We start from the raw sequence: 11,989 nt of genomic DNA, 5'->3' as shown, positions 1-11,989 counted from the left end.
AAACTCCCTCTCCCCTCACCTCGTTAAACCAGTAACACCCAGGTACATTGAGTCCCACCCCCTGTGCATGCAAACCCTGGAAAAGACAAAAAAACCCCAAGAAAACCCCCACTTCGTCACACCACTCAATGCCCCCAAATCTCATAAAACCACCCCAAACCCACTCTCAGAAATGTTTGGTAACCAAATCCCTTGTAAGTAGGTAACAAACTTGTAAAACACCCCGGCATTCCAGTTATGGCTGGATTTCCTTCTATACTAATTCCAATTCCAACAACACCCTGTTCTGGGAGCTCACTCATGTACAAACAGTACAGTACGATAAAAAAAATTTGTCTATACTCTGGTAGTGACAAACTCACACATCTACTAACAGAAAAAGCTGTGGTCTGTTTAGTTAGAATACTGAAGCAAGCAGAATTGTCTACCCGTAGTTTGAAAACATAAGCAGGGAATTTCAAAACATTGTCAAATCTGGAACAAATTCTGATTTGTTGGGAGTCTAATTACCAGATCTGGGTCGGCTGCTCCTCTCGGTAAAGCTCCTAGGGACTGAACAATAGGAATTACAATGTTTGTCCAAGGATCAGTTTGAGCACCTATAACTGGGCCAATTTCACCTGTAATAGGATCCATGGTTCTGACACCAACTGTGATAGGGACAAGACCTGCAGAAAGGCAAAATAAATAAATATTTTTTTAGAATTCAGAGGATGAGGAGAGTGAGCCATTTAATTTTTGTGCATCCAGTTCAGTGATTGACATTTATTAAACCATAAAAGGAAGGGACTATGATCTTAAATATCCCATTGATAAAACAAACCTCTGAGCTAGCCCTGCAGCATTGAGCTGCCATGTACACAGCTGAGTTCAGGTCCGAAGCAAATGTCTCTTGTTACTGAACTGACATGAATTGGGAGCACTGTGGGGGGCAGTGCCCCCAACTCTTGGGGCTGTATCTCTAGTTATCCCCTCTGGCCCATTCAAGGAGTCATATCTAGCCCTCCTGAGTCAGAGAGTAAAGTGGGGCCTTTTAGATCACCCCCTGGGACTAAAGAAGTACAAGGATGTGCAGGCAGAATACGTTTCCAGAGGTGAAAGGCCATTGCAGTGGCCTAACTCTCTTTCACCATTAAGTTGAAGCTGACTGTTGTGTACAGGTCCACACCACACCAATCAGAATTTCACATTCAAATTTGTATGAATGAATTAACTTTTTCTTTGTCACTGCACATTACTGATTCGGAAAGTAACACAGATATTGGTGACAGTCCTGCCACTGTCTAACTATGGCTTTATGTTGTGTGATCCAGTTTCTTCCTCTACCTTTTCCATCTACATCTTCCATGGTTCCTGCTAGTGGGGTTGGATGCCCAGTGTTCCAATGACATTCTACTCCTAGGATGGGCACCATCAAACCTGATCCACCAGGATCTGGGATTTTCATTCCAAACACTGCAGGAATCCACATCTCTGTACCAGGATATTTGATAATCCCTAATACATTTGAAAGAGAAGAGAAGATATCAATACGTGCTGCTAAACTGAATGGAAATTGTTTCTTGTTGGAAATAGCCATTTAACTTTTAGAGGCTGATGAATGCACAATTAATCTCGTTAGTTATCCAAATGAGACCTGGCTGAGCTCATAGAATAAATGTGCTAAAGACAGCAGGTATTTAGCATGTGGTTCTCTACCCACTGTAGTCCTAATATGGCACAGAATGCTTATGCTATTTTGGACCAACTTCTCTGATGATGTGATTAGATATAGCTCCATTGATTTCAGAGGAATTTCATCCACTTACATAAGTTAGAATCTGCCTCTAAATCATTAAAATAGGCTCACATTACTTTTGTTCTAAGCGATTTTTTTTCAGTAGGTTTTATGCAATGTACGTACCCAATTTACCACCATTACTTTTGAGGCTTGAAGCTATTTTGTGTTGTTTCTCCAAATTTCGCAGCCGATGAATTGCATGATGGAGCCTAATTGACAATGACTTTTTCATGTCTTCTACTGCAGCCTTCAAGACCTCCTGCTTGTCTGATGCTAAGGCCATATCTTCACAAATTGAATCTGTATACTGCCTCAGGGCTTTAACCACATGGATCTGGGTGACAAGAGTGTTAGCTTCCAACAGCGCCTGGTAACCTCCTGCATGGGGCAGCACTTTATCTTGTTTAAGGCAAGCTCCATGTATCTGAGCAGTCTTCCTACTCAGAGGTTCAGAGAAGGAATCTCCAAGAAGCAATAGGCTTCCCGAGGGTCCCATCAGCCCCCCAACTGGGACCAAATCTCCTGTAGTCAAGGAACAGTGAAAGGAAATCAGAACATCAGCCAGACTTTATGGACCTGTTCCATTAAAATTAATGGCAAAAAATTCATGTATTGCAACAGGAAGAGGATCAGATCCTAAATGAGCATGTAAAATAGACTAAAATGCTGATGTCCACTGTTTACAATGATTTACAACTTTAAAATACTTTAAATGTATCTGTTACTTTGACTTTAGAAAATTGTGTTGCATTTGCAAAATTAGAATGCTAACAATAAAATTGGATAATAATACATCGCTCTAATATAGTGCTTTTCATCTGTAATTCTCAAAGTTTTTCACATAGGAGATAAGTATCATTATTAGAGGTGGTCAGGAAACTGTTTTTCTGTCCTATGAATATTTTTGAGAGTTTGAAAATTTTCACTGTCCTGAATCAGGAAGAAAAGTTGAAATCCTGAAAATGTTTGTGAATTGAAAAACCAACAACTATTTTGGTTCAGGTCAATCAAAATATTTTCTTTTGATAATTCTGAAATGTTTCTCTCTTATTTTTATCTTTTCTCTCTTTTTTTAAACAAACCTTTTTCAGTTTAACTAAATTAGATTTCAAAACAAAAAGTTGTCTGGAACCAGAAAAATTGAATTTTTCATTTAAAAATGTCAAAATGAAACATTTCAACAATTTTGAAACTTTTTTCAATATTTATTCTAGTGTTTTACAAACAGTTTTGGTTTCAATGCATGGGCATTTTTTGATGAAAAAATAATTTTCAAAAAATTCCTGACCAGCTCTAATTATTATACCCACTTTATAGATGAGGAAACTGAAGCACGGATGTGTCGTGATTTGTCAGAGGTCAGCCAGCAGGCTAGTGGCAGTGCCAGAAAGGTATTGCACATTCCAGGACACATTTCATTTGGCAATTTGTCCGACAGTAATAGTACCACAATATGATATGAGCCAACAAGGCCTATGCTCTGCATAGCCTGACTCCCCGGAGACAGAGAATAAGGAAAACATGTAATTGTGGCTTTGCTGTTTGATGTTTCTGGCATTTTTATGCATCTTGTTCGGTAATAACTGTTATAGAGTGATATTCCCAGCAAAGCCTGTGGGATATGTAGTATTTTAGATAATCATTAAGGTGCATTAGTGTTGAACTTTTAAGAACTGACTTTCTAAGTGAACAGTCAATCAAGAGAATTACTTCCCACTCACTAAAAGCCTCTGTTCTCTAATCATGGACCAGAACATGAACCCTTAACTCCACTGTAATAGCAGGTATGAAACACAAAATTTGCCCATCTTACAAGATCCTGCAAGGAAATCCTGAATCCCCTGCAGAGAGCGATTGGAGCTCTCTAGTCCTTTTGAAATTACAAATATTTTCACACATGTCTGAATCTCAGGAACCCTTCCTGCTTCTTTGGTAAGGAAATTCAGACAGACTCTGACTGTACCTTTTTGCCTTCTTATCGTAAGGGCCAGATCCTCAGCTGGGGTTAATAAGCATAGCTTCATTGAAGCCAGTGTAGCTATACCAATTTACAACAGCTAAGGATCTGGCTCTAAATTATGTACATTGTATCTCTCCTTACTAAACACAAAAACAATTCCACTTTGGCTGCCTCATGGCTTCAGTGCAGGTGTGACTTGTTTGCTCTGTTTTTGAGTATGATATGTTTTCTAAAATTAGCTATGAAGAACATAAATGTATGGAAAATGCTTTCTATAAATCTAGAGCTTTTGGCCCCAAAGAATGGATTTTATGCTGTTTTTATTATATTAATAGAGCAATTGAACTATCTCCAGGACTCAGATCAACTTTACTAGTTTCTGTCATATAATTAATGACTACAGCACCTCTTAGTCGTCAGTCACTGCTTCTCTTTCTTTCTTTAGTCATCTTTATAGAAAGTGTGGCAGGTTATTGATTTTTAGGACATTAATTTCTGAAATAATATTCTGGGAAAGTGAAGGCTTTCTGTCTGTGATACTTTGAGTCCAATCTATGCTGCTATTCAGCTGTTTATGGTAGTATCTCATTCATCAGGAGAAACCAAATGTGAGGAGGTGAGGTTAAAGGTTTGAATCTAATGCTGCTGCCATTTTTAGGATTAGTGAATCGATGATAGGTTGCATTTGCACAATGTGTCACTTTATGCTGTACACACACACACACACAGCAGAACTCTCAGTGGCTCTAGCTGATGTTGGGGTGTTTTAAACAATATTTGGGGTCTTAATTGAGCCACCATGGTGGGCTATTGAGTTTCTCTGTCCTCTTTTAACTGTTTGACTATTCATCGATCATTCCAGTGGGAACTACAAGTTCTATAGACCTTTTAGATGGTCTTCCTCAATAAGGTTATAGCAAACATCTACCCACTGACTAGCTATGGGAGAGGTGTGAGAGGGGATGAAGGGAAGGAAGAAACAACCTCACTTTGGAATTCCATCCCAAGAAACATGAATATCATTTACCTGTGTTATTATCCAAACTGACTCCAAGTATTGGGACAATCTTTCCTCCCTCTGGTTCAATCATAGGTCCTCCAATTTCAAGAGGTGTCACTGTTCCTGTAAGGGGATTCATGTACGTCCCACCCAAAGACAGTTTTTGTCCTGTTTGGGGATGGATTGTAACTCCTAGCACTGGGACTTCTATTTCTGTAGCTGGATCTAGCATCAGTCCTCCCAGTTTAAACACTCTGTCAGGTTGTAAGCTAGGAAGATTAGTCTTCACTGGTAAGCCAGTCCTTGGAGAGATAGGATACGGAACATAGGGGAATATGGGTACTTCAGACTTACAAAGCTCACCTAAATATTGAAACAGAAGAGATTTGACAGTTACAAACTATTTTACTCTTCAATGGATAAGGGAATTAATTCCCACACTAATACAATTTTCTGCATTAGAGCTGGGAACAGAGGCATATTGGGGATTTTAAAGGATGATTATTTTTATAAACTTTCTTGTTCTTCACATGAAGAATGAAGTGAAGAGAGTGAATTCCCTTTCTGTGGTTGACATACTTTTCCAACTTAATTCCTGCTTTTACACTTACTTAACATGAGAAGTTCTTTAGCATATAATATTTTGTACAATTTAATGAACAAAAAGGAGAAAAAAAATAATCAGAAACAGGAAATATTTAAACATTTTGCTCTATATAAGCCTGGCAGGCTCAGTAAATCCTGTCCATGGCAAGATCCAATTCAAGGTGAACAAAGTCTCCTAGTGCCAAGCAGGCAATGAGGTGGTCATAGGTCAATCTGCATGTAAGGTTTTTTTCATAAGAAAAATATGGGTAAGTATATTAGGCTTTACTAAAATCGCTACCACAGATGCATTCCCCATGTAGGCAAGTGGATATATTAATTATCCCCATGTGTCCCGTACCTGAAGCAGAGTCAACAGCAGAGATCAGTTTAGAGCTGACTGGATCATATCCAACATTACCAGCTACGGGGAGCACTTTTCCAGTTTCAGGGTGCAGGAACTGATCCCTAGACACGGGCATGGGGCAGTGATTGACCAACAGCGTGACACAGTCTGGGTTGGGAGTTAAGAGTCCAGTTATAGGATCCATGTAGATGGTGTCAGGTGCCCTCACACAGCCATCCGAGTCTGAGAGCAATAAGTGACAGATGAGAAAAGCAAATGAAAAACACCATCAGATCCTCCATTAAACCCTAGGTTTCTGAAATTCCAAATCTGTATGTCTACGGTTGGATTCCAATCTTAGGTTCAGTCAGAAATCTATGGCTATTTCTTTGTGATAGTTTGTCTGTGATCAGAGATCACATGTAGGTAAGAGAGTCAGGAAGGAGAGTAAAAACTTACAGACAGATCATCCTATCTACTTTAGCAAATGTTCTGTATGGGAAGAGAGTTACAGTGTTCCCAGTCCTCATTCTTTTCTTCCCCTCAATACCTATGCATGACTCCCATGAGGCTAAGGGGACTTATGCAACCATATGAGCGTGGCTAACAATCTCAGATTTCAGCACACAGATTCATGTTGTCCTAATCTGCAGTATACATGGAAATGTCCAAGGTAGATTTTATGTTTTAATTTTATTTCAGAAGATTTAAATAATAGCAAAAAAATGCCTATACTAGATCTCTAGGCATCAGAATATTTAATTAATTTTCAACAACGAAACACACCCAGCAACATTAAAAACAAACAAACATTCAAACAGGAACAAATTAACTCAGCTCAGCTACAAAATAGTTCCTTTCCCTCTCCATTGATATAGAATCACAAACAAAGGACATACAGTTATACACAGACACCTAGCAGTGTGTTTATCAAAAGCCTAAGGAAGAGCAATGAAAATGTGGCAGTTATCATAAATGTTTATCTGAAGAAATTCCATAGATGGTCATGCTTGCATAACAACACAACAAATCCTCTTTTTTGCTACCTGAGCAACTGCATTAGCCAGCAGCAGTGGTAGGCTGTTGTCCTATTATATGGACCAGCACTAGAAGAGGGCACTGAACCAGTGGGTTACATCTGCATATTTGCACAGTTAAAGTGATAATAGCTCTCTTTGAACATACACTAACTAGTTGCCAGAGTTTGTAGTTACCCAGTAGCTCCTCCTTGGTGAGGAGCCTGGTTTTATCTTTGTTCATGAGGTGAGCTCCTGTTCCATCTCCCAGCACACCCCACGCCTTGAGTCTGTGACTCTCCTTTATTACTGCACTTGACATTCTGTTGCTTGCAGCGTCTATCTGGGATAACAACCTGAAACTCACAAGATAAAGATGGATGTCAGTAATCTGACTATAAGGTAAAACTGTTTCAAGGCAGAACGGCATCAGTTTCGGGAAAATCCTGCAGTAGGCACATAATCCATCTCTGAACATCAGCACCATCACAAAAAGGATTTTAAGGACTGAGGAAACATATGCTTTTTATCTTCCTTGCTTTTGAAATCATTTCATTAATACTCCCATGCTGATTCTGACACAGGGATCAGGCTACTCAGACCATTGTTACCTGGTGTTCTGGGATGGCTGGCCTGACAGGAGAGTTCTTTGGAAGCTGAGGTGATGTGGCAAATGGGAACAATTCATTAGAAAGCATGAAAAGGAACCAAAATAACTTTTGACCTTAAGGTCTATCTGGGCTCTTCTGAATATCCTCAGCTCTCCTTTTCCTTGAGTTTTCCTAGCCCTGCTTCCCATGAACATGATTTCAATAACCTTGTGGTAACAACACTTCCAGACCCATGATGGTGCAGGTTACAAACCAACCCACTGACTCAGTACTATACAACTGCTTTGTCTGTCTAAAAACTACAACACTTTAATGCAGAGTTCTAAAGCAAATTACTTACCATTGGTAGTCTGGTTTAGACCACATGGCTCTGTTCCCTCCACAAGCCATCTTCTCTGTCAGTACTTCCACCAATCTCTCTGCCTCTCTCAGGCCAGATGTGAACAAGACACAATGCTCTTCTTGGCATTTCAAATCATGGTGTAATAAGTGAAGTTGTTTATTCACAATCTCATCATATTCAGCAGCCAGCTGCTTTCTGTGTAGCATCTCCTCTTCTGCCTAATTGTAATATAAAATGCAGACACCTGTTTCTCAAGACATGAATTGAGACTGCAGCTGCTCTGTACTTTACTAAAAAGGTAACAACTGGAGGAAAAAGGGTCAATTTGAAGGTATCTTCCCCTACTTGGGCATTCAAAGGCTAATAGCTCCAGTAGGTTGGGTAATAATTATCTAGAGGATAAGTGCCTTTCATGTGTCCTCACTTGAATGGTCTTGTGATTCAAAATATTGATCCATATCTGCCAGCTAGAATTTAAGGGATCAAGTTAATTTTGCTTCTGTATCTTTGAACTATATGTTTGTACATATCTGTGTGTGTGTGTGTGTGAGTATGGGTGTTTCTATTTATAAACTGCAAAATCATTACATTTCCTTCACAGGTTTTTCAGAAGAATACAGCCAAACACACTATCTGTGAGCAAGATGGAAAAAAAAGCTGCAACAAAATATACATACATACACACACACACATACACACATGGATGACATTTCCAAAACTGAAACCCTGGTCACTGCAAGGGAGAAGACATGGTCTTCCACAAGTAGGGAGAGAGTAGCGTCAAACACTAAGTGAAAAAAACAGCACACGCCAGAAAAGTGAGTAACCTTCAGAAATATGTCTCTGTATTAACATTGAATTGTTCCAACAATTTTAGAGATTTCAAATGTTCTAGTATATCAGTCACATACTTTGAAGCAATATTATTTGCATGGTAGCTTATGAAAATATGATGCCTTTACACAACAACAGACATGAAAGAATCCATATGACTGTGTCTGATATTATGAAAATACATGTAGCCAAGTTGAGGTTTTCAGTTTCTATGTCTATGTATAAACAAATCTAAGAAAAACTGAGCTCTACCTGATATTTTGCTTTCATATAGTTCCGCGTCATTATGCTGTCATAAGATTCTGCCTTCTCTGAGATACACAGCCTCATTATCCAAAGCTCTCTGAGTGAAGCTATTTCGGTCATAAGTTTGTGATACAAGATTTTCACCTGAGAAGAAAACAAGATGAAAAATAAACAAATGAGAGTGTAGCTGTTGTTCTGGACCCTTCTCAATGCCCAAAGGCCACTGAATATATAGCACAAAACAAATACATCTTTGAATGATTATATTCCATACTGGCATCTGATTTTTCTTTAAAAATACCAACACTAGATGACTTCACCTTGATTGGAAATCCTTGCTGCCTATACAAAACCCTCGCCACAATAATTGTACACTAAGGCAATAATTTCGCTACCTGGTTTTGGGAGATTGTAAGCTGTTTTGGGCAGGGGCTGTCTTTTTGCTCTGTGTTTGTTCAATGTCTAGCACAATGGTATCCTGGTGCATGAGTGGGACTCCTACGTGCTACTTAAATACAAATAAATAATAATAGTCAGGACCTCACCATACTTTGGATAAAATTCCTGAAAGCAATCTTCATGAAATAGTTGTCCTTGGATGGATGTTGCAGTATTAGAAATGCTGAGTGGCTGACACTATGATGCCAGTCCTGGCAGGACCATCTTCAGGAAATGATGTCAGAGCAAAGGAGTTCTTGGGCCTGTCTTAGGCATGTAGGTAATTTGGGGCAACAAGTGTTTTTCAGTGTGTACCCTCTTTATGTGCCTTTCTTCTCACAAGATCTTTTTACTAAATATTATACTATTTAGTAAACATTTAGTATTCCCTACTCTTTAGTACAGCTAGTGTGGCCTTAAAATAAAAATGAACCATGTGTATTAAAATCTATCTACAGATACAGTAGCATGCAAACATTTGTTTTATACAATTCTCTCATACTACGCAATACACACAGACTGTAATACTAGCTCCCCCTGCTGTCCTTAATCCATACAGTTGCATGCTGTCATACGCTGTGGATCAGTAGCCTGAATCCTCATCTCATTAACTCCACTGATTTCAGCTCTATTACACTGGTATATAATTGGAGTAACATAATGCATATGGGTCATTTTGATGTTAAGGCCACACTAGCTGCACATCCACACCAGTGTATCATTTTAATTCTCCTAAATTTTATCTGTGTCTCTTAACCCTTGTTACAAAGAAAGATAAGAAATCATTACCCACCTTTTATCAATGAAATTGAGGCAGAGAAGTGAAGTAACTTGTCCAAGATCACATGTCACCTCAGTAGCACAACTGGGAATAGAATGGAGATTACCTGACTTCTAGGCAAATGTCCTAAACACTGGCCTATGCATCATAAATACAGCTTGCATGAATGATATGTATCCATATTAATGGCTTCATGGTATAGAAGAATTTGGAATGAAGTACATGCCTTACATAGCAGTAATACTACAGATAATACTGCACATGGTTGATAGGATCTTCCGTACATACATGAGTATGATAAAAAACAACTAAACCAGTTACCTCTTCTTTAAATTGGCTCAGTTTGGCTGTGACTGACAGTGACTGCGTGAGCAGAATTTCAAAGAAGACATTGGTATTGAATGAATCCAGGTTTATCTGTTCTTCAGACTCCCAGATTTCACCCGTTTCTAGGAAGAAAGCTGAAATGAAAGTATTTATTATTACTTTTTAAAGAGGATCTGAAATAGATTTTGTAGTCTTTCAATTTTCTATCTCCAGTGATCTATAGTAATAGGAGGGGACGAGGCAAGTCAGAATATATGAGCCAACGTACATAATTAGAAATAGGATTTTGTCATGAATGCATCAAATAAATTTGATTCAGCTCTTTGCTTGAATAACTGTTTATCATATACTTTTAAAAAAATTATCTGACCTTCTGGCTCATCAGAGTTGCTATAGTTTTTATCCAAGCTGCCTTTATTCTTCAGCCTGGGATGACATTTTTTAACTGAAATCACTGTGGATCCTTTGGAGGAATATTTGTCAAGATTATATTTCAGCTGCAGCCTTCGAAATAGAGGGCAGGTATTTCCTTCTTTGGACCAACCCAAGTCTTGACAAAGAAGCTACAAAACACAGTGAAACCGAGTGAACAGGTTACTCCGACTATAACATATTACTATTTTTATACTGTTGTTCATTTAAACAACAGGATGCATCATCACATGCAGGACCAGATCCTTAGTTCGTGTAAATCAGCATAGGTCCATTGAAGTCAAAGAAGTTATGCTGATTTACACCAGCTGAATATCTGGCCCACACATTCTAATCTAAAGCATTCACATGATCTGTTCTAAACCCAACAAATTATTAGTCTTAATAGATACCACATGTCTCAAGAGGCAGGAACTGCAGTCATCAGCAGTTTGAGTTTGCTGACATATGAATTAATAAATCATCTCTACTTTTACATCATTATCAATTATTTATTTATTTACTAGTAGCAGCAACAGGCCCCAATCAGGATGAGGACACTACTGTGTTAGGTACTGTGAGCATATAGAATATTCCTACTCCGAAGAACTTACAGTCTAAAAGACACTATCACTGTTTGCTTTTTTTATTGTGGTCCTGATCCTGTATTTGTTGTTGTCACTGAGAGTTTTGCCCTAAGGAGCCCAGAAGTTGGCTCCATGTTCCCTGGCCCTTAAAAGGCTGATTCATTAAAGACAAACCTTAACAGTAGCTATCTGTGGAGATATACCTATCCCATAGAGCTGGAAGGGACCCTGAAAAGCCATTGAGTTCAGCTCCCTGCCTTCACTAAACAGGACCAAGTACTGATTGTGCTACCCCAGATCCCTAAGTGGTCCCCTCAAGGTTTGAATTTACAAGCCTGTGTTTAGAAAGGCAGTGCTCAAACCACTGAGCTCTCCCTTCCCTGCCTAGTATACTAGAATTAAGGAGTGAGTCCAGGACCGGTGCTAGGGTTTCTGGCGTCCTAGGTGCCGGGCCATTTCACTGCCCCGCGCGTGGGTCTCGCGGCTCCGGCGGAGCTGCCGCAGGCATGCCTGCGGCAGGTCCACCGGAGCCGTGGGACCGGCAGACCGTCCGTAGATACGACTGCAGCAGCTCCACCGGAGCTGCCTGCTGCCCCCCCGGCAAAATGCCGTCCCCCCCAGTACTGGCACCCCAGGGAAAGCGCCAGCCCTGGGCGGCTCCCTGACCGGGGGTGGGAGGTGCGCCCTGACCCCGGGGGCGCCCTGGGCTGCCGGGCCACGGCGG

At 39.8% G+C, this 11,989-nt stretch overlaps 1 protein-coding gene across 1 annotated transcript in view; it reads right to left on the bottom strand.

Annotated features, from left to right (window-relative positions):
- Positions 1-6,620: 6,620 nt before the first annotated feature.
- Positions 6,621-11,989, bottom strand: part of LOC116825031 (uncharacterized) — a 43,623-nt gene continuing 38,254 nt past the window's right edge. The window contains exons 19-23 of the mRNA XM_075073442.1: positions 10,638-10,830; positions 10,262-10,401; positions 8,728-8,865; positions 7,639-7,859; positions 6,621-7,043 (exon numbers count right to left, since the gene is read on the bottom strand). Of these exons, the coding sequence (XP_074929543.1) occupies positions 6,731-7,043; positions 7,639-7,859; positions 8,728-8,865; positions 10,262-10,401; positions 10,638-10,830 (1,005 nt within the window). The 3' untranslated portion in view covers positions 6,621-6,730. The remainder of the gene's footprint in view (positions 7,044-7,638; positions 7,860-8,727; positions 8,866-10,261; positions 10,402-10,637; positions 10,831-11,989) is intronic.

The sequence above is a fragment of the Chelonoidis abingdonii genome, chromosome 18, assembly GCF_003597395.2.
Source record: "Chelonoidis abingdonii isolate Lonesome George chromosome 18, CheloAbing_2.0, whole genome shotgun sequence".
Lineage (NCBI taxonomy): Eukaryota > Metazoa > Chordata > Testudines > Testudinidae > Chelonoidis > Chelonoidis abingdonii.
Note: the sequence above shows the minus strand (reverse complement) of the source record. Positions and strands in the feature narration are given on the sequence as shown.